Source organism: Stegodyphus dumicola, chromosome 11, assembly GCF_044657685.1.
Source record: "Stegodyphus dumicola isolate Sdum_Otavi_A_Nest chromosome 11, ASM4465768v1".
Lineage (NCBI taxonomy): Eukaryota > Metazoa > Arthropoda > Arachnida > Araneae > Eresidae > Stegodyphus > Stegodyphus dumicola.
In genome coordinates this window covers 10,722,966-10,745,872 of record NC_140778.1, presented here as the reverse complement: position 1 = coordinate 10,745,872, position 22,907 = coordinate 10,722,966, and the positions used below count along the sequence as shown (strand labels likewise).

The window sequence follows — 22,907 nt, the reverse complement described above, 5'->3', positions numbered from 1 at the left end:
TCAATGAGATCGCTACTTAATCAGTCATTGCTCAGTCAATGTCCAATTTTTAGGCAGTCACTGGTCAGTCAATGAGATTGGTGTCATGGCAAACGAATTTTTGACGAATATGCATTGAAATTGTGTAAACTTATCTGAGATCTCGATAATATGCTATAAGTCCTTTGTTTATTTTTAATTTTTTAAAACAGAAATATTTTACTAGTGGTTTTCATAGGTTTGTAATTTTGAAACGCTTGCTATGATTCGAAGAAGGATGTTGAGTGTACTCGTCATCAATATAGATAACAGGGACGGTACCAACGACGACATCAATAGGGTGTTCTTGAAAATCTTGAATTGTTTTGTGTTCTATTCTGTCTATTTGATCCACTTTGCCATTCATTCCTGGTTCATTATTTGTGTTAAGGAGATTACCAGAATCGATGTCACTTTTTGCTCCAAGATCGTTATGCGATACAATGCATTCAGCATCCAATGATTTAAAACAGGCATTCAAACTGAATTCTTCTTGGTTCAAGATGGTTATACAGCTATTCGTGCCTCTTTGATTACCTGAGTTATCAGGTTTGTGAAAATCAAAATCCTTTTCTGTCTTTAAAATTATTTATTTATGTAACATATTTAAACACAATTCCATAATTTTTAATACAGAAACAAGAAATTAAATTACAAAAATAATAAAATTACACATATATTTACTAATGCATGTTTAGTGAGCAATTAAAATTAAAAAAGTGAAATGCACTAAAATTATTTTCCAAGCCAAAAAATTATATTGGTACATTTCTAATATATTCTTTGTTAGTTATGCTTACACAGCAACTGTTTTTAGTTTTCTTTTATCTGAATATTTAGAAAAGCTGTCATTTTTGAATTTACAATAATTGTTTAAAAGAGTATTTGTGCATGAGTATATAAGCAGTTGCATAATTTTACGTGACAAATGGTTTTTACAAGAAATAATTTTAATTTCTTTACACATAAGAATTTCTAATGTAATAGTGGATATTAAATTACGTTGGTTACATACTTGGAGAAAACTATTTTCATATTCAGGGCTTATGAGCTTATGACAATAAAATTATGCAGTATTACATTAATGACATCAGCAGATGGGTACTTTAACCCACCTCTATCACAATTATGAATATGTTTGAAATTGGGAGGAATTATTAGTGGTTTTTCAATAACTAAATTACCTCCACAGTCATCACATTTTAGCCTATTCATAACTGAGTGGCAACAATATCCAGCCAAGTATGCATTTAAAGGTAATTTATCAACCATAGTTTCAAGATCAGTATCTGTGACATTAATATGCTTGAAATTATGAAAATATTTTACAATAGATTCATGGGAAGTATCATTAATCAAATCAAAAGAGTTAGAAAATCATCGATAACAATTGTCCCTTTACTTTTCGATAACATAGTTAGATTTAATACAGAAAATGCACGTAGTTTGTTTTCTACTTCAAAAACCTGTCGAAGTGATATATGATAATTTGTTCCAGCCATCCTGCGATATAAACTAAAACGATGTTCCAATTAATCTGTCTGAATTTTACCGGGCAAAAAATACGGTATGTTGAGTTCACCTAGACAATACCTACACATTTCTATCATACACGTTGTTGTTAATATAAGAGCAGAAAGTGTCTCTTTTGTCAACCTACCCGTATCACTCTTCATTTCTTTCCATTTCATCAACCAATCAAGAAAATTATTTAAAAATACAAACTTTTGCCTGATTCATTTCATACTAATGGTTTACAGAAGTCATCACAAGAGTGTACTCCCTTGTTTGGTGTTTTAACATTCATTATTGAAAACCACGACGAAAATATTTTAATATATGCAGATGTTTCGTGAAAATTTAACAAATTATGCTTTACTCCTAATTCTTTCAGGCCTTGTGATGTTTGATCGTTGAAAATTTGTAAAGCCAGTTTCCCACTTTGACGTTCTAAATTTGTAGGCCACAGAGCTTTACGAGATATTGTACATCCATATTTTAACAAATTACCACTTTTAGCTTCATACATATTTTTTAAAGTAAGAAATGAAGAGGTACATACATTATTTGAAGACAAGTCAAAATTTGGAAAATACATAGCTTGTTTAGGGTTTTTCTGGTTTAACCAGTTGTTACGAACACTTTTAATAATATGAACAGAATCAACTGCATAAAACAATGGACGAGTTGCATCAACAGGATGAGGAAATACAAAATTTGATAATGGATTATTAAACAGAGATATACATCTTCTATTAATGGAATTATTGTCACTAACAACAACAATTACTTTGAAACCTATTGCTTCAAGACCAACAATACCCTCAGGGGGCTCACTTTTGTGAGTACGGGTGTGGCAATCCCGAGGTACCCTAGCCCTTCAGGGGATCATCTTCTTGGTGAGACGGGTGTCACGATCCTGGAGCCCCAGTGATCTATCCTCTTTTCCGTCTCCTCTCCTCTTGGCTGGAACTTTTCTCCTTCCCTTCTCCCTTGTGGTTTCTCTCTACGGAGTTTGGGGCTCGTCACGAGAAACTGGAACAACCCTTGCGTCCAATTTTCAAATGGCGAGAAAACTGCCCACGTGTTTGCCGTGCGTGGAGACCCGTGTCGCTGGAAAGGAGGGTCCTGGTAGTTGAGGGGCGAGATACTGTCCCCAACACACTGCTTTGGCCTCTGCTTCAGCTAAACGGGAGGCACCTTAGTCGTCCTCACGGGTGTCAATCGGCTGGTCACTAGTCCTTGTGTCAGTGGCTTGGGGTCAAGCTCTCGGGAGTACCTGCTTTCGGGAAAGCCGACTGTGGGGCTTCAGTTTGCGTATAGGTCCGGCTAGCCCTAACACAGGAATCTGTGTTCCCTTGTAGGGCTCCGTGGTGGGCGGGGCCGTCGGACCCGAATCTTTTCTTTTCTCATTATGGCTAACCCTCAATTTTTTCTAATCAAGGATTTTGAAGTTACTCCAGTCACTCAACCGAATTCTGAAAAGTCTACTGCTAAGCCAGTCACTCAACCTAGTCCTGAAAAGTCCACTACTAAACCAGTCACTCAACCTACTTCTGAAAAGTCTACTGCAAAAAAATTACGCACAGATACAAATGAAAAAAATCATAACAATAGTCCCCGTTTCCTAGTTATTTCTAGTCCTTCTGGAGAGCTGCAGAAGATGTCTCCTTTCATAATAAATAAATATATTCATTCTTGTATTGGTGAGCCGAGAAATATAAAGCGCCTCCGCTCCGGAGACTTGCTTATTGATACAATCTCAGCCACCCAGTCTACTTCTTTACTTCAAATAACTACACTTGGGCAAGCGAATGTCACTGTAACAGCACATAAGACACTGAATTATTGTCGTGGCGTAATATCGGAATTCGACCTTCTGTATGTTCCTGAAGAAGAGATCGCTTCCGAGCTATCCGACCAAAATGTCTGCGGTGCTAGGCGGATCAAGATGCGTAAGGAAGGTAAGTTGATCGATACGAAACACGTGATCCTTACCTTCAACACGCCTGATCTGCCTAAGAATATTAAGGCCGGATATTTAAATTGTCCTGTAAGACCTTATATTCCCAACCCTATGCGATGCTTCCAATGCCAGCGTTTCGGCCATTCTAAGATGTCTTGTCGTGGCAGCCTCACATGCGCCCGATGCTCACAGATTGGCCACGATTCTGAAAATTGTACCGCTGCGCCTCTTTGTATAAATTGCAAGGGTGAGCACCCAGCATTTTCACGCCTCTGCCCAAAATGGAAATTGGAAAAAGAAGTGCAGACTGCAAAGGTTACGAGGAACATCTCATATGCCGAAGCCAGAAGATTAGTCCAAAGCACACAGCTACGACCAAATACATCTTACGCGAATGCTCTTAAAAGATCTCGCACAGTTGCCACCCAAACATCAGTTAGTATGCAGACTCCACCAAACAAAACTCAACAGACTACAAACAAGAAGAAAGAAAACCCAACCCATACAGTACAAAATAAAGAAATAGTAATTCAAAGCAAACCCAAAACTACCACAGGAAAAGAAACAAATAAAAATAGAAGTTCCAGCAATAGCTCTTTTGATGGAATGGTTTCTGAATCTGCGGATTCAGACGGTATGGAAGTAGAAGAGGGTCTGGAAGTTCCCAAGCATCTACTTCCACGAAAAACCAAACACGAGTACAGAAAGAACAAAAACTATTCATAATGGCCACCCTCGTATCATGGAACTGTCGCGGTTTCCACCGAAATCTGCTCGACATCAAAGCTATAATCAATGTTCATCAACCTGTATGCTTCGCAATACAGGAAACAAATCTAAAACCAGAACAACAGGCAAAGCTTCGGAGGTTTTCTTTCGTCAGGAAAGATAACATTGCAGGTGAGCGTGCCAGTGGAGGTGTAGGTCTCCTCACCTCACTGGATTATCCCTCAAAAGTGCTTCCTTTGACGACATCCCTCCAAGTTGTCGCTACTCAAACAAATTTTGATATTGTTGTTACAGTCGTTTCTCTGTATTTGCCTCCAAATGAGCATATTGATCAGCAAGATTTAAATGGTCTTTTAGAGCAGCTGCCTGAGCCTTTCATCATAATAGGAGATTTTAACGGCCATAGTCCGCTCTGGGGTAGTAAAGATACAAATTGCCGAGGAAGACAAATTGAGCAGATGATCGAAGATCATAGCCTTTGTCTCCTCAATAATGAGCAAGATACTTACTTCCATGAGCCTTCAAAGACATTCCATGCTCTCGACCTTGCCATCTGTTTACCATCTCTGTTGCCTTTTTGCACTTTTAATGTGGGAAAAGATCTTTACAACAGTGATCATTATCCCATTTTTGTGTCTCTTGCACGAAGAGGAGCAACTCCCATGACGAGACTCCCTCGGTTTATACTGGACAGGGGGCCCACCAGCGGCCGAGCGGTAAAGTCGCTGAACACTGGTAGTTCGGTCCGAGGTTCGAATCCCGCAAACGGGCTGGCTGCATGAGTGTTTTCGTGGTTTTCCTCATGTGTAACGTTTATACGAGCCAGTTTCCCTTAGAAAGTCCTCCACGAAGGCATCCCTCCTCTTAGGCAGATAGCCCTCGAGGCTTTGCCGTAATTAAATAACCTAACCTATACTGGACAGGGCAGACTGGGAACTCTTCTCTTCCATTGCAGAGCTCAGAGATCAAATGGTAGAAGATGGGCATATCGATGACGCTGTTGAAGCTGTTACTAATACTATTATTCAGGCAGCTATGCTCTCCATTTCTAGAACATCAGGAACACTACTAAAATATTCAAAACCATGGTGGAATCGCGACTGTCATGAAGCACTGAAAAAACAGAAAAAAGCATGGGGTATTTTTCGTAGATATCCTACTCTGCGAAACCTCATAGCCTTTAAAAGAGCCAAAGCAAATGCACGAAAAGTAAGAAGGCAGAGCCAGAGGGATTCCTGGATTTCATATGTGTCGTCAATAACATCCTCCACGCCTAGTAAGCGGGTTTGGGAAAGAGTTCGAAAAGCATGCGGGATATATAAAGACCACTCACTTTCCTTTTTGGAAAAAGATGGCCGAGTGATTAGCTCCATAGAAGAAATTGCAAATACTATAGGTGAGACATTTGCTGCCGTTTCTTCCAGCAGAAACTATTCACCTGCATTTCTCTCTATCAAGCAGCACTCTGAAATAAATCCCATCGCATTCAACTCTACCAAATCTGAGCCTTACAATAGAGCATTTACTATGCTGGAATTAAAGAGAGCTTTATTGCTGACACATAGGTCTTCTCCGGGTCTTGATGGCGTGAATTACGAAATGCTAAAGCATCTGTCCTATAAGTCACTGAATGCCCTTCTCACTCTTTATAATAGAGTGTGGAAGGAGCATATTTTCCCCAGTGCATGGAGGAGAGCTATTGTAATTCCTATTGCTAAGCCAGGGAAAGACCCAAGAAATCCCTCGAACTATCGGCCAATTGCCCTTACCAGTTGCGTATGCAAACTTTTGGAAAAGATGGTAAACAGCCGCCTAGTCTACTTCTTGGAAAAGAATGATATTATATCGCCTTATCAGAGCGGTTTTCGAAAGGGAAGAACGACTGTAGATAACATGCTCCTCTTAGAGACATCTGTTCGAAAAGCATTTGTAAAAAGAAGCCACCTTGTCTCGATATTCTTCGACATTGAAAAAGCTTATGATAAGGCATGGAGATACGGTATACTCCGGGATCTTCACGAGAGTGGCTTGCGCGGCAACCTACCAATTTTCATTCAGAATTTCTTGAACAGTAGAACTTTTCAAGTAAGAATTGGCTCTGTTTTTTCGGATGTTTTCCAACAGGAAGAGGGTGTGCCTCAAGGCTGTGTGCTTAGTGTAACGCTGTTCAGTTTAAAAATAAATTCTGTATTAAAAGAACTTCCTCCTACCATCTTGGGATCACTATATGTAGATGATTTACAGATTAGCTGTCGAGGAGCAGACATGAGATACATAGAGAGGCAATTGCAGATGGCTCTGAATAAGATCCAAGAATGGTCAGACAAACAGGGATTTACCTTTTCGAAACAGAAAACTGTGTGCGTACACTTTTGTAGGAAGCGAGGTCTCCATCCTGAACCTGAGTTATATCTAAATGGTACAATTATTCCAGTTGCGCCCGAAGTGAAATTTTTAGGAGTGACGCTCGACCAGAAATTGACTTTCCTTTCTCGTGTTTTAAACCTGAGAAAGAAGTGTCTAAAAACACTAAATATTTTAAAAGTGTTGGCGAACACCTCTTGGGGTGCAGAGCGTTGCTCCATGCTTCGCATTTACAGAGCGCTTATCCGCTCTAGACTGGACTATGGCTCAGTGGTTTATGGATCTGCTTGCTCATCTGTTTTGTTAAAACTCGATCCTGTTCACCATCAAGGTTTGCGGATTTGTTCAGGAGCTTTCAGGACTTCTCCTGTACAGAGCCTATACGTTGACTGTAACGAACCATCACTTTATCTGAGGCGTGAGCAATTCTCCCTTTTACAATATTTTAATATCTTATCCCAACCTGAACATCCCAATAAGCTGTGCTTACTTGATAATGAGTGTAACACTTTATTTGAAACACGTCCATCCTGTGTTCTTACCTTTCCTTTAAGACTTCGCCCTATCATTGAGGAACTTTCCCTCTCTGATATGCGCCCCCAAGCAGTACAGAACTTTGAAATCCCACCTTGGGAAATTTCACAGATTCAGCTTCTTGATGTTTTCAAACATCACGTTAAGGCAAGCACTAAAGAGATCGTTTATAGACAACTCTTTGCTGAGCACAGGCACAAATATAGCAGTTATTATCCGATATACACAGATGGATCAAAATCAAATGATCATGTCGGGATGGCTTTTGTATTTGAAAATTACATAGAGGGCAGATGCCTGCACCATGCTTTCTCAGTCCTAACATCTGAACTGACTGCAATATATTATGGTCTTTTGTACATCTCAAAGCTCTGCCACAAAAAGTTCATAGTTTACACAGACTCGTATAGTGCTCTTAAATCCTTGGAAGCTTTTCCCAACACTCAGAATCCTCTGGTAGTGGATGTTCTCAAAATTCATATAAATTTAACGATTCGAGGTTATGAAGTCCTGTACTGCTGGGTTCCTGGACATGCTGGGATAAAGGGAAATGAGCTTGCAGATATCGCAGCCAAATCTGCTGTTGAACTGTCCAGTCAACAGCAGATATCCCTTTAGATTGCAGATATCTCTTTTAGAGATATCTGCAATGTCATCAAGGGAAAGGTCCGAAAAAAATGGCAGCAATTTTGGGATGTTCAGCATCACAACAAGTTGAGAAACGTCAAGCCTAGAATTGAGCATTGGGATTTTGTTGGAAATCGTAAGGAGGACGTTCTTTTGACTCGCCTCAGAATTGGTCACACTCGAATCACACATAACTATCTTCTCAAAGCTGAAAATGAGCCTATTTGTTTTAATTGTAATGTTTGTTTATCTGTTCGTCATATTTTAATTGAGTGTCCATGTTTTAATAGTCTTCGCCAGAAATATTTTAATAGCTGTGACTTACCTCTCGACCGTTTAATCGGAAGAGAGGTGAATTGTAATTTATTTTATTATTTAAAAGAGATTGGCTTTTATTACCAAATGTAATTTGTTTTGAAGACTGTGTCTTGAATTTTAATATGTGCTTTTAACTTGTGTTTATATGACTTCATCCTCTGGATTTGGTACATTTATCTACTTGTTTTTATTGATTGAATTTTAATGTCATCAATAGTAATCATCCCATCTTGTGTTTGGCGCGTCATAACCATCTCTGGTCTTTGCGCCATAATCACTCACTCACTCACTCAAGACCAACAATTATTTTTTTCAAAACAATGAATAAAACTTCAGCTGTCATTTTCTTCGATGGTAATATATGGACAACATCTTTAAAGCAGCACAAAATACTCTGTATCATAAATACATGTGCACTAGAAGCTAAGTTATGAACTTCCTGGCCAATTCCAACAATATCTCCACTTTTGTAGTCAAGAAAAGGTCTGATGTGAATTTCATCCATCATTAATGAAACATATAATTCATGCTCTTTCAGATAGCAAGCTTTTTGCTTAGCATATGCCAAAAACAACATATCATCTGTTTCCTTTTGGGGATTTACATTTAATTTAGAACTTATTTTATGTATAGTACTTTGATGAGGCAAAATTAAATTACCAGATTGTCGGACAAATTTATATGCTTGGGGCGATAACAAGTAAAACATAGAAGCTAAAATTAAGGTATTGGACATATATTGACGATTTTGGGGCTTACATTATACTAGAGAAAGTTGTTCAATCATGAACTCAAATAAAATTTTATCGCCTTCATTTGTGAAACTTAAAGATTTCATCAGGTTGATTATAATTTCAATCGAATTCATTAAGTCTTTAGTTTCTAACATTTAAATATGATCAAGTATTTCACGAATTTCATTAATATTACTTACTTTTATAGGTAACTCATTATACTTACTACTGATATGAGTCAATAACTTATTTTGAAACGATACAGATAATAAAAGATCTGCAGTAATGTGGACTGCATAAAGCAATTTTACACATCCATCAGTGCATTTTAAATTCAAAAACATCAAGATATTGTCTTTGTGCTCAACGTTCCAAAACGTAGAAAATTTATATTGCGTACAACAGGTTAAAAGTTCATTAAAGTCTGAAAATGTCCTCGATTTATAATACTCAGCAGCTGATAATTTACTATGAGCAATAGCATTCATCATGAGGTTTGCTTCTCGTTCCAATTTTTTCTCATTTGGACTTTGTCATTGTATGCAAATACACAGTATAAATTTAGAAACCACATAAAATACATTTTCAAATAGTGATAAGTTAATATATAATTAAACTCACAATAAAACAAACGTTTTTACTAGACTGTTCTTCAAAAACTGAACGCTTTGATCACATAACTTTTAAAGTTTGCCATTATCACTTATACTTACACTCATTATACAATGCACTCACATTTATTCTACTCACTCACATATTAGCGTAAGTAGTAACCCGGGGTACTCAATAGGCGGAAGTGACGTCACAGAAAAGGGGCGTGGTCGCCGCCATCTTGAATCACGTGACAACCGGAAATGACGTAGATGGAATGACATAGATGGAATGACATCCTCAAAGTTTCGTTTTGATTCTGTGGCAACGATTTTATGTCTCAAAGTTTTTATTTTTTGTGGCATTGAATATATATTTTTAGGTTTTGTGGCAACGAACTCTTGAACCACGTGTTTGGAATGACATCATCCATTTCTTGTTGGGGCATGTTATTTTACAAAATGGCGTCTGCCGTATCACACCTTTGTATGCCTCCGCTAAGGTGTATGGATACTTTTCTGTGAACCAATCAGATTCTTTGAAATATGACCTCACCGTCTCTTAACCAATCACAGTTGAGATGAAATAAAGAGTTCCTACCCGATATAAGGTTATCCCGAGCAACGTTCCGCATTTCTTTCCTGCCTGTCGCCCTGAGTGTACGTACCTGCTTTTGCTTCGAAAATCTTTCTTCACTGCTTCGAATGGATCAGGCACGAAACAACAAAGAAGTAAGTAACGTTTTGAAAAGTTACTGTTTTTAGATTTTTAATCTTTAAATACTTACTTTATACTTAAAATACTTTATACTTAAAATATTTTTATACTTAAATACTTTTATACTTAAAAAAGAGTTGAATTTGCAATATGTGCTTAATTTGTCTTTACTTTTTTCAGATGGAAAACCTATTTGAGAATGAACCTACGCCTTTGAACGATAAAGTGTTGAGCCATGAAAACCGCACCCAAGATGTTCCCAATGAATCAGCTAGCTCTTGTATCAAAAGAAAAGCAGAAGAAACATCCCATTTCGAGAAAAAAGTACGTATTTGCGAAAATCTTATATATTAAAGTTGATATTGTATGTGACCCCATTTTTATGTATTATATACTAACTGTTTTTTTTTCAGCGCAAAGGACTCTTCACCGAAGACGCTATTCCAGAGGAGCTCACTCACATGGGAGACAATGTCTTTGTGGGACCCAGCATTTACAAGGGAAAAGTGACTGTGCACATCCGAGAGTATGCCAAATATGGTAAAGCTTACTATCCGACAAGACGAGGAGTAAATTTTGAGCCATGGTGTTTGAATGTTCTCGCAACCAACATGACAGTGGAGGAACCAGACCTGATGACACTGAATCTGGAATTGCCCAAGAATTTTGTGGTCACGTATAAAGATTCCCACTTCACTTTGAAGCAACTCTCTTCGACAGGAGATGAAAAAAGTAGCCTCAGCATTACAACGACGCAGTGGGAAGAACTGATGTCCAACTTTAGCCGTATCAGCGATATTGTGACCAACCTCGTTTATCAAAACATGAACTTTTGTGAAGCCTACGAAAGCGTATCCGACGAACCTGTCAGAGAGGAAAATCTACCCCAATCCTTTGACATTTCTATGGGAAGAGCGCGACTTCAAACCATTCTAAAGACGTCACTTGAAGAACTTCTTAATCAACAAGACGAACTGAAATATCCCCAGCTGAAAGACTGTGAAGAACTCGTTCATAAAACAGAAACTGTGAATGCCATTGCTCTGAGATTCAATGCTGTTGACATCGCCAGGCAATTTTATGGAAACATTTGGGGTGAAGAACCCTATTTAATGTTAGTGAAACCTGCTCACTACATTACCAAGGACTTTTTAAAATCTGTGTGCTTAAACCATGTACTCGATGAAGTAAGAAACACATTTTGTACTACCAATGGTGTCTTAGGTATTGAATACTATGAATATTTGTAAAATAATTAGGATGCTCAATAAATGTTATTTTATTTTACAACGATCTCATGACTGTCTCCAGGTTCAGACCTTATTTAAAAGAATTAATATGTAATGATTACTCACATAAATTATTTTCAAAATACCTGTTGACTTTTATAGAGTATAAATAGTGTTGTTATTCTTAAACGTGTATCATTCATTATTCAGCCTTTGAGATGTTAAGTAACATTCATTTTTCTCTCTTGTTTTTTAGACCTATTTCTAGAATCTTAACATACGTGAAACTAGGGTATTTTTTTCTGTTCTAGTTAAACATATATAAATGAATATCAGTGTACGTTTAGATCATAACAACTGTTGCAATGAACGCAGCTCTGGCTCAGACCTATCGGGATCCACAGGTCCCCGCAAGTTTCGGGGGTGTTGCTGCTTTGCATCGTGCTTTAAAAGGTCCCGTAAAAACAAAAGACATCCAGAAATGGTTGCAAACCAAGGATTCTTATACTTTGCACAAACCTTTGAGGCACAAGTTTCCCAGGAACAGAGTCATCGTAGGAGGCTTAAACGAGCAATTTCAATCTGATTTAGTGGATATGCAATCCCTGGCCTCTTTTAATGATGGATATAAATATTTGCTGACCTGTATAGACATCCTTTCCAAATACGCTTGGGCTATCCCTCTCAAAGATAAAACATCCGTGTCCATCCAATCCGCTTTCGGAAAGATATTTTCGGAACGTACACCCGAATCATTACAAACAGATGCAGGGAAAGAGTTTACCAATAAACAAGTTCAAAATTTTTTGAAAAAGAGAAACGTTCGCTTTTTCACGACACATAATACAACCAAAGCTTCTGTCGTAGAACGATTTAATCGAACTCTAAAAACAAAAATGTGGAAATACTTTACCGAAATGAATACACGAAAGTACATTGATGTGATTGATAAATTGATATCCAGTTATAACCATACATGGCATCGCAGTATTAAGACAGAACCTGTGTCCGTTACATTACAAAATCAAGAAAAAATTTGGAAAACGCTGTATAGTCAGCAACCAGTACAAAAACCCTATTTCTTCAGATTTAAAGATTGGAGACACGGTACGCATCAGCCGAGAAAAAATGCTCTTTGAGAAAGGATACGAACAAAACTGGACACGAGAAATTTTTACAATCTATAAAATTATTCGACGAATTCCTGTTGTCTATAAACTGAAGGATCTTGCAGGAGAAGTTATACAAGGAACGTTTTACAAACAAGAACTTCAAAAGGTTTCGGACTCTGGTTATTATCCTGTAGAAAAAGTTTTAAGAAAGAGGAAACGTCGCGGGAAAATAGAATATTTTGTGAAATTTCAGGGGTACCCCGAAAGCTTCAATGCTTGGGTGGATGATGTGAGAAGGGTATAAAAGGCCCGTACATTCTGCTTATCGGTCATTTGAACGAAACATGTCTTTCTTTATCACACTGATCAGCGACAGCTCCATGCGTTTTTTTTCCAGACAACAAAATATCACAATTTACCACTCAGCTTCCTACTCCGATGGATTTAAATAGTCAGTGGGAGTTATCTCTTGTGGACTTCATTTACCCTTACACATGGTATAACGTCCGAAAAGACAATAATTTATTTGGATTTGATTTGGGTGATGGAAAATTGGAAGGTCGAAGAGTGCCTCCAGGATGTTATGAAACGATACCAGATTTATTAAAAGCCATGAAAATACCTTCCCATAAAAATAAGATTGAATTCAGTTATCATCCTGTTACGAAAAAAGTGACCATTAAGACCGACGAAAACTGCAAAGTCATTCTTCACGAAGGATTAGCGGAGCTTCTAGGGTTCGAGCCGGGTGTTTACAAAGGATTGGAACAAAGTCTTTTTGTAGCCGATCCCAAAGTATCTTTTCCTGTCATGTATGTGTATTGCGATCTCGTAGAACCTCAAATTGTGGGAGATGTACAAGCCCCGTTGTTAAAAATTGTCACCGTAGAAGGAAATGACGGAGACATCATAAACGCTCATTACCCCCGGCCCTTTTACTTGCCAGTTATCCGTCAACATTTTCAGACTATACATATTGACATAAGACTTCACTCTGGAGATTTAGTACCATTCGAAAGAGGCAAAGTATTTCTTGTGTTGCATTTTCGTCTGAGACAAATTCTATAAAAGAAGCCTTCATTTGCAAATTGATTTCATTTGGATTGTGTATGCAAGATTAGAAGCATCAAACATGCGGGTGCCTTATACGTGTTGCACGAAAAAATTTGAAGATTATTATTTAGCTCAAACTGGAAATGGATTACCTTACTATCAAGGAACCATTTTACAGAAAGGTTATGGTATTGGTGGATTTTTTGCAAAGCTGTTTCGCAGTGCTATGCCTTTTTTGATGAGTGGAGCCAAAACAGTCGGAAAAGAAGCCTTGCGGACTGGAACACAAATTGCAAACGACGTATTGTCGGGAGAAAATTTTAAAGTCTCCCTCAAAACCAGATCTAAAGAAGCTGGCAAAAAATTAGCGAGGAAAGCAGTTCAGAAAGCAGATGAGATGATTGGTCACGGAAGGTTTAAAAGGAAGCGCAAAACCCCCAAACACTTCATTTCGTCTAAAGCCAGGAAGGTGCAACGACGTGATATTTTTGACTCGTAATGGCTTTTCTGTTAAAAGATTCTCCGGAATGCGCAAAATCCGAATTGGATTTATTTTCGTTACCTCCCACACAAAGAGTTATCGAAAAAGGTCAGTGGGTTGAATTTCATCCATTAGCCAATGTATCGGAAGGAAGTCCTGTCGAGTTCAATGTTTCTGGAAGCGGAGACGACTACTTAGACTTATCACAGACACAACTCTACGTCAAAGTGAAAATTTTAAGAAATGGTGGCAAGCCAATCACGGCTGAAAGTAAAGTGGGACCTGTCAATCTCTTTTTACATTCTATGTTTTCTCAAGTGGATATTAGCTTAAATGAAAGACTCGTTTCCACCAGTAGTAACACGTATCCTTACAGAGCCATGATAGAAAAATTATTGAATCATGGTTTTGATACGAAAACGTCTCAACTGTCATCAGAATTGTTTTTCAAAGATACAGCAGGACGTATGAACGTTTTTGATATTCAAGACACTCAGCCGAATGAAGGATTCAACCAACGAGCAGAATTGTTTAAACTGAGTGCTTCGGTCGATATGATTGGCCGATTGCACTTGGATATGTTTCATCAGGAAAGACTTTTGCTGAATATGGTGGATATGAAAATTAAACTCATACGCAGAAAACCTGAATTTTGTTTATTGGGCGAAGGTGAATTTAAAGTTTTACTCGAACAAGCTTCATTGTTTGTACGCAAAGTGAGAGTCAGCCCAGGTGTTGTGCTAGGACATGCCAAAAGCCTAGAAAAATCAACAGCCAAATATCCCATTAATAGATTGCTCTGCAAAGCCTATTCCATTCCAAGGGAAATATGAGTTTTATTCAAGACAATATTTTCATAGGTCAAATGCCTAATCGTATTGTGGTGGCATGTGTCGATAATGATGCATTTAACGGAAACTATAAAAAGTCTCCTTTTGAATTCAAGCATTATAATATGAACTTTATCGGCGTTTATGTGGATGGGCAACCGGTACCTCATAATCCTCTTCAGCCTAATTTTGACAAAAATCATTTCATACGAGCTTATCAGAATTTGTTTATGAATGCAGACGACAGAGGACTTTACCTTTCAAGATCAGAATTTTCAAAAGGATATTCCTTATTTCGCTTCGACCTGTCACCTGACCTTTGTGATGGCTCTCATTTAAATCTAGTTCGACACAGCAACTTAAGATTAGAAATAAAATTTGGGACTCCCTTACAACAAACTGTTTCGTTATTAGTGTACGCTGAATTTGAAAATTTGATAGAAATCAATAAAGCTCGAAATATTCTGTACGATTTTGGAAACTGATGAATTCATCACAGATTCATCAAATCTTATCTCGAGATCCTATTTCTTTGAGATATTATGCGGGTGTTTTTCCTTGTGATAAAATACCTGCGATTCAAAGTTTTCCCTGTGCACTGGTGCTCAATACGGATAAACATGATGAAAAAGGAACTCATTGGCTAGCTGTCTACATTGCAGACAAACAGACTCTGGAATTTTTTGACTCTTATGGACTCCCGCCTGAAGTATATGGAAAAGATATCACATTCTTTGTCAAGAAATATCGTCATGTTTGCTGGAACAAGATTTCGCTTCAGAGTTTAACTTCTAATGTATGTGGACATTATTGTATTTATTTCATTATTAAACGCTGTCAAGGACTCTGTATGGAACTCATTGTATCACCCTTAGATGGGAAGAATCATGATTTCCAAATATTTCAATTTGTCAAAAAAAGATATGGTGTAAATATGATTTTTAAAAAATAAAGTTGTTTTAATTTGTAAAAATGTCTCTTGTGTTTCTTGTTTCTACACTTATTTAAACAAAATGAATAAATGTCTCATGCAAAAGGATTTTCGATAAAGTATAAAAGTCAGTGTTTTCTTAACATGCTGTCATTTCCAAAAATGGAACTGCCCAAGTTCGTACATCCTTCTACTTGTCTTCTGAGCGGACCTACCGGTTCGGGAAAAACATTTTTTGTGAAGAAATTGATAGATCATAAAATGTTCCATCCCATGCCGACGAATATTATTTATTGCTACGGAAGTTATCAACCTCTTTTTAATTCCATGAAAAACGTAAATTTTGAAGAAGGATTACCATCTAACCTGCAGACTCTTCAAAATGCTTTAATTATCATAGACGATTTAATGTCTGAATTAGCAAGTGATACTCGCTTAAGCAAACATTTTACAAAAGGAAGTCATCACCGAAACCTTTCAGTCGTTTTTATAACACAAAATCTTTTTCACCAAGGCAAGGAGATGAGAAATATTCATTTAAATTCCCATTACCTTGTCCTATACAAAAATCCTAGAGATAAAAGTCAAATTATGCATTTAGCTAGACAAATGTTCCCCGGAAAAGTAAAGGCCTTTCAAGAAATTTTTCAGGATGCTACTTCAACTCCATTTAGCTACTTGTTGATTGATTTACGACCTGAAACAAGTGAAACGCTTCGCCTTCGTACAGGCATCTTTCCTGGGGATAAATACTATGTCTACCAGCCCCGATAGTTCATTTCAGTTTGAGACGTCGAATGGCTAACATGTCTTCTCCCATCGTGATCGATTTCGAAGGTTTTCAGTGGATGCTTCATTATTACATTGTTAAAGAATTAGCTTTTTACTCCGTGCATGAAGGATATCACAGTTGCTGGTCATTTTTACCTCCTCAGCCTTGGAAAACATTATCACGATCTCAGCAAAAGTGTTTTGCTTGGGTCACAAGAAATCGTCATCATGTGAATTGGAGTGAGGGTGTTTTACCTTATACTCATCTTCGTATTATTTTGCAATATTTGTCATCTATTTATTCTGTCATATACGTGAAAGGATTAGAAAAGAAATTATTTTTAGAAAATTTATTAGGTAGAGACATCATATATCTAGACTGTCCTAAGATAAAGAATTTAAAAAAGAAAAGTTCTTAAACATGTTCGATTCATGCAAAAGGATTTAATTGCTGTGCTTTAAACAAAGCGGCTGCATTTGCTACCTATATAAAAGAAAGTGTGCAAGAAAAAGAGATCATTTGTCATCAGCATGTCTCATCTGAAGGATGTGGATTATCTAAAACTATTAGGAAAAAGTCGAATAAAAGCAGCTGTACTGAAAAAGTGTCCGAATCATCTCATCAAATCAGTTTGTGAATGCGTTTTAAATCTTCTAAAAGGAAACGTACCCATCACTAAACGCGTCAAAAATCGACTCGCCCCTTTTAAAAGCACTTTAAGAAAACTAGCGGACAAAAAAGTACCTCTTTTTAAGAAAAGACGTCTTTTGGTTCAAAAAGGTGACGGTTTCCTATCTTTCCTGATTCCTGCAGCAGTCAGTGTCTTATCCTCCCTTATCCATGGAACACAGTAAGAAATTTGCGCTGGTACCCCTGGATCGTATGCAACAATTTGAAGATGAACATTTGAGTGATTTAGATACCCAAATTCAAAACATCTTAAAAAAGAAAATGGACGATGAAGAAAAGTCTAAATTGTACATCCAGGTTCTGCAAAAGTATGTTACATTTCCTCATGTGAACACTTCCGAAGAACAACCGCCTGAACAACGTTCTGAGAAAGATATAGAAAAAGAAATTATGCAAACAGTTCCTGTGAAGCAGAAAAGAACGGCACAGAAAATAATAGATTTTCTAAAAGAGCATCAGATTTCCTGGACACAGAATAAAGAACTCATTCTGGATGATCATGTGTTTTCTGGCTCTGACATTGTTCAGTTGATAAACTTTCTGTTGAGAAATAGAACTCAAAAACCTTTTGCCTTTGAACAGTTTAAAAATGTACTGAATGTTAACAACTTTCCTCAAGACTTTGTGAAAAACAAACATTTAATGAATGTAAAAACTATGTATGCTAGACCTAAAAGAAACGCATCTTCCAAACTATGGCTGAAATTGTAATGATACGTGAATAAATGTAATGGCTGATCATTGGTGTTGTATTTCTTTCTAATTAAGTTAACATAATTTTTGAAAATAAAATATGACAATTATTTTCTAGGAAAAACTTACCTTTCATGAAATCCTTTCAAATAAGAAAAACACAATTTTATCATTCAAACTTCTGTTTATTTTTTTTTTCTAAATAAATTTTCTTTTATACACATACAAATGCATGATTCTGCACATATATATATATATATATATATATATTTACATACAAAATTTCATTTTCAGATAAGGTTCTAACATAAACATAAAAAGTTCTTCTTCAATATACTAATGACCATACGGCAATGTGCTCAAGTCTTTTTGAATTACCCGTTTGTCTAATACAATTCTGTACATTTTTGTCTCGGGTTTATTCATCACCTTTCTTCTCTTCGCTTCTCGGGTGATTTTGGAGGGGTTGTGGAGAGAGATGATCTCACTTCGGTCGAGGCTGCAGACCAACCGTTTCATACTTTCAAAATTCAGCAACTGAGAATTCCGGAAATTCAATGAAAATCCTCGGACTTTGCAGCAGGTTTTCCCAGTGGCCGTCTGATAAGCATAGTTTTTCGGACCTCCTGAAAAAATAAAAGATCATGAGAAAAAGAGATAATAATAAAAAACATGCATTAAACATTTTTGGTACACATTAAATAAAGAACTTTTTAAAGGTCCTTACCAGAGACGAAGGTTTTAATGACATCTCCATCCAGTTCATCCGGGAACTCTCCAAGAAAATTTCCTAACGGGGGATCATTTCTTCCATTTGAGGCATATATTATGGAGTCTGTGTCGTGGTACAGGACATCTCGACCCAGCTTCTCCATTTCACTATACAGCTTGAGACGAGCCCAAGCTGTCGTAAAAGTTGCTAGGAAAATGTTGGTCGAGGCATCCTGCGGCACAAACTCTTTCGCAGACTCCCAGGAAATGGCAGCCACCTCAGGCGTGGGCAGAAAGACATCTTTGATCTGAAAATAGAAGAGTCATGAGTTAACAGCTCAAAATACATTGAGTTTACACATTAATAAAATCGGTAAGGAAACTTACTGTTTTAGTAGGATCCGCCAACATCTTATTAAATTCTGGCACCGTATGCACATAAGTAAGCTGTCCTTTGTTGACGTTCATACCCCATCTGAAAAAAAAAATCCAACATAAATCACAAAGAATTAAAAATGTTTACAAAAAAATTTAAGTCCAAAAGAAATCATCTTACCTGCCCCAAAAGCTATTCAGGGCCAATTTGGCGACTTGGCGACGCCCAGGGTTCTTGGAAATCTTTCTTGCGTCTAACTTGACACCCTCTCTTTCTTCATATTGGCGAATGTACTTCAGTCTGGCTTCTTCCGTCACACACTCCGAAGGCCATCCGCTACTTTCCTGCTTGATCTTCAGAAACAGATCAATGTATGATCTGAACAGAGAAGTAGACGATGCCTGGAAATGGTACACTTCGTAAATCTAGAAAATAAAAAATAAATGTCAGTTATAAAAAATTTTTAAAAGTAACCTCTGAAACTAAATAAAGATTAAAATAATCTTTGAGTACTTACATGTGTGATGCGGTAGCCTTTCTTTTTCGCCAGTTTGACTTCCTCCGTTACCCACGTTCCGACAAGAGCTCGCTCGTCGTCTGTGTGGGTACACGGAGTCTGCAGTTGAAGAAGGGCGCAAGTCCGACACAGGGGGAACATCAGCTTCTTCCGGCACCGATAGGGCAGTACCGGAAGATGCAGATTCCGTGGAGGATTCACTCGGCATTGAATAATTCCAAAATAATCTTCCACATCTCTAAAGCTTTCCGTGATGATTGTTGGATGTCCCACAGGGTAGACGCAATACTTGTTCACCTGTGAATAAAAACAAAAAAAGTCAGAAAAAACACATCATAAAAATATACAGAAAATTTAGAAAAGTTTAAGTAAACATTTTTGAAATAATAAAAAGTACGAACCCAGGGATAGAGTGAGGTAAAATCCACATATTTAGCGTCTCCCTCGTGGAACAATTTGAGGGCATTGGTCCGTCCTCCGAAAAATGAGTCTCGAGGATTAAGCCGGTCCCTCAGATGGTGTAGCTCCAGGAAAGCTTGGAGATCTGGATTTTCCTCCTTCTCTCTTTGAAATTCATGCTCCCACATTTCGATGACGTGGAAACCCTGGGTGCGAAGCTTTCGTGTCGTCTCTTCTGTCTTTTCTCTTAACGTTGCCATGGAAACGCCTTTCAGTGGATGCATGATATCACCATCGTAACACGAACTACATCCATGAAAGAAACAGCCCTAAAATAATACAAATATATATTAATAGTCTTTAACATATAAAACACTAAAAAGAATCACATAGAAAAGGAATGGTTATATTTTCTTACCTGAAACTGATAGACGGTTTGTGTTTCTTGGCATAATCCGTCTACCGAGATTCCGGCGACTCTGTGCTCTCCGGAACCGTTCAACGCATGTTGAATCTGTAGGCCTTCCGAAGCAGCAACAAAGTCCAACCATCGGATCGAATCAGGGCTGTAATTCGTTGAGTTGATGTAGCCGTGTGTAGGCACCATGGCAATCGTGTCGGGTTGAATGTGGCCACTCCGATACGTTGCCATACAGGCTGACGCAATGGTCACGTATCTGAAAAGACTAAAATAAGAACGGTTTAATGAACTGTAAATATGATTATTATTGTATAAGAAAATGAGAAAATGACTTACTGGAATGGATCCACATTCGCCACATCCAAAAACTGGGCTCGAAACTCCAGACAACAGCGGCGAAGAATATCCACGTCCGATCTATGAATATTGTTACGAATTTGCTATTTAAAAAGCTAATGTTAGTTCAATTATAAATTAAATGGTTTTATTTCTCGCGCAGTGCAGCGCGTGACGAATATTAAAAGAAAGCTAAGCCGGAAAAATTAAAAATACAAGAGCGCGTGCGTTAAATAAATAAATATCTCTTTTTGATTTCGAGAAAGTGCTGGAAAATTCTAGCGCGTGATTTTAAAATCTTATAAAAGGAGGAAAACATCTCAGTTTGTAGTAGTTGTTTAGTTTGTTGTTGTTTAGAAAACTACTGTTGTTGATTGTAGCGAATTCGCGGATTAGCGTTCTTTAGCTGTTTTGAATTACGTTCTATTGGACATTTGAGTAGTTAAAAGATAACTACTGTGAGATATTGTAATACTGCATGATAATTTGAGAAAATTTAAGCATTTTTGTTGTGATAATAATAAATTTTTGTTCATTTTTCATCGGACTTGTGCATTCATTTCATAACGAACCCGTACGCACGCAACAATTTTTGGTGTCAGAAGTGGGATTTGAATGCCAATAACAAGAGCGATGGAAGAACAATTCAGGCAAATGATGACTGCATTTGCTGCTTTCCAAGAAAGGATGGAAGGAGCCGTCAACTCCGTTAAGGAAGATATAAAAGCTGTACAAGAGAAAATGGATGCTGGTCAAATATCCGTTAAGGAAGAAATGAAATTGGGCCAGGAATGCGTTAAGGAAGAGATGAAATCCCTTAAAGACGAGATGAAAGCAGGGCAGGACGAAATGAAAAGAGAAATTACCTGCGTAATAGAAAATAAATTTGAGGCTATGGAAGGCAGAATAGACGCGGTTGAAACTAAAATTGCACAAATAGAAGAAAGAGTTTCTTTGGTAAAAGAACAAGTAGAAGAAAGAATTTCTTCTGTAAAAGAATATATAGAAGAGAGAGTTTCTGCCGTCGAACAACAAATTGATGATAGGGTTTCTGCTGCCGTCGCCAAAGAAGTTGACAGCCTAAAGAAGTGCATAGCGACGGTAGGAAACAATTCTGAAGGTTTTAAATTTTTATCGATGCCTGCTCGTTCCGTTCTGAAACTATCTACATATGATGGGAAGACCTCCTGGCAGGTGTATAGGACACAATTTTCTATCGTAGCGGATGCGAATGGATGGGATTCCCAAGCTAAGGCCTGTCATCTCGCCGCTTCTCTGAGAGCAGACGCAGCGGATATCCTGCAGACGCTTCCCGAAAATCAAAGGCTAGATTTCGAAGCTCTATCCGGCGCTTTGGAGCTGCGCTTCGGCGAGAAATGTTTAAAAGACTACAGCAGGCTCCAATTAAAATCTCGTCAACATAAGCTCACCAAAACGCTTCAGGAGCTCGCCGCGGATGTTGAAAGGCTGTCCCATCTCGCCTTTTCGGAATGCCCGACAGAAACAAGGGAAATCCTGTCCTTACAATACTTTATCGACGTCATCCGAGATACTGAAATACAGAAAGCTCTTCGAATGGCAGATGTAAAGGACATAAAAAGCGCTCTGTTGTACGCCATGAAGTTCGAGGCAGCCCAGCAAGCAACTAGTAGAGATCGCTACCCAGTTAGAGCTGTGCGAGTCCATGAGCCAGTGGATCAACTGATGGCTCGTTTAGATGATTTAGCCAGACAAGTCGAAGATTTGATACGGAGTAGGAGCGAGAAGAAAGTGGCTCTAAGGTGTTGGAGATGTGGTAGTGAAGGTCACCTAAGACGGAATTGCAGAACACCCCGAGGTACGGAAAATAAGACCATTTCCCAGCAACAACGCAGTAAACAAATTAGTGACCATATCGAGGAACGGAGGTTGCCAGATAGTGAAAAAACTTGTTTTAAAGCTCTTAAAATTTATACAGTGAGTGGCAACAATAACGGACTGTCCATCAATGGGAATATCGATGGAGTTCCTTGCAGTATGATCATTGACACAGGAGCTAATGTTACCATCATTAGGAAAGATTTAGCTGAACAGTTTAAAGATAAACTTATTTGGACGCCATCCTGTGTTACCCTTCAGACTGCGTTTGGTGACAAGATCGAGATAACTGGGAAGTTAAACGTAAACATCACGTTTGGAAGTGCCGCCTACCATCACACGGCATATGTGGCGGATATTACAGATCCATGCATACTCGGATTGGACTTTTTAAGGAAATA

The 22,907-nt window shown here is 37.9% G+C and overlaps 4 protein-coding genes across 4 annotated transcripts; 2 read left to right on the top strand and 2 right to left on the bottom strand.

Moving 5' to 3' along the window:
* Positions 1-10,085: 10,085 nt before the first annotated feature.
* On the top strand, positions 10,086-11,348 carry LOC146993791 (uncharacterized). Its single transcript, XM_085826526.1, has 3 exons — positions 10,086-10,112; positions 10,279-10,422; positions 10,512-11,348. The coding sequence occupies exons 1-3, from the start codon at positions 10,086-10,088 to the stop codon at positions 11,346-11,348; spliced, it is 1,008 nt and encodes a 335-aa protein (XP_085682652.1).
* Positions 11,349-13,990: 2,642 nt separating this feature from the next.
* On the top strand, positions 13,991-14,806 carry LOC146993790 (uncharacterized protein F54H12.2-like). The gene has a single exon (XM_085826524.1). It carries the CDS (start codon positions 13,991-13,993, stop codon positions 14,804-14,806), a length of 816 nt encoding a protein of 271 aa, XP_085682650.1.
* Positions 14,807-18,099: 3,293 nt separating this feature from the next.
* Positions 18,100-19,068, bottom strand: LOC146993789 (uncharacterized). The gene is made up of 3 exons (XM_085826404.1): positions 18,988-19,068; positions 18,617-18,908; positions 18,100-18,515 (listed from the first exon to the last, which is right to left on the bottom strand). The coding sequence occupies exons 1-3, from the start codon at positions 19,066-19,068 to the stop codon at positions 18,226-18,228; spliced, it is 663 nt and encodes a 220-aa protein (XP_085682530.1). The 3' UTR covers positions 18,100-18,225.
* An 84-nt stretch (positions 19,069-19,152) lies between these two features.
* Positions 19,153-19,891, bottom strand: LOC146993788 (uncharacterized). The gene is made up of 2 exons (XM_085826403.1): positions 19,494-19,891; positions 19,153-19,401 (listed from the first exon to the last, which is right to left on the bottom strand). The coding sequence occupies exons 1-2, from the start codon at positions 19,632-19,634 to the stop codon at positions 19,153-19,155; spliced, it is 390 nt and encodes a 129-aa protein (XP_085682529.1). The 5' UTR covers positions 19,635-19,891.
* Between the last annotated feature and the right edge of the window lie 3,016 nt (positions 19,892-22,907).

Coding starts and splice junctions, on each gene's coding strand:
- LOC146993791 (XM_085826526.1), top strand. CDS start 10,086: ATGGATCAGGCACGAAACAACAAAGAA. Junction 10,113..10,278: donor AGGCACGAAACAACAAAGAA/GTAAGTAACGTT, acceptor TACTTTTTTCAG/ATGGAAAACCTATTTGAGAA. Junction 10,423..10,511: donor CATCCCATTTCGAGAAAAAA/GTACGTATTTGC, acceptor TTTTTTTTTCAG/CGCAAAGGACTCTTCACCGA.
- LOC146993789 (XM_085826404.1), bottom strand. CDS start 19,068: ATGAACGTCAACAAAGGACAGCTTACTTATGTGCATACGGTGCCAGAA. Junction 18,909..18,987: donor TGGCGGATCCTACTAAAACA/GTAAGTTTCCTT, acceptor TTCTATTTTCAG/ATCAAAGATGTCTTTCTGCC. Junction 18,516..18,616: donor CATTAAAACCTTCGTCTCTG/GTAAGGACCTTT, acceptor TTATTTTTTCAG/GAGGTCCGAAAAACTATGCT.
- LOC146993788 (XM_085826403.1), bottom strand. CDS start 19,634: ATGTTCCCCCTGTGTCGGACTTGCGCCCTTCTTCAACTGCAGACTCCG. Junction 19,402..19,493: donor AAGGCTACCGCATCACACAT/GTAAGTACTCAA, acceptor TTTATTTTCTAG/ATTTACGAAGTGTACCATTT.
- LOC146993790 (XM_085826524.1), top strand. CDS start 13,991: ATGGCTTTTCTGTTAAAAGATTCTCCGGAATGCGCAAAATCCGAATTG.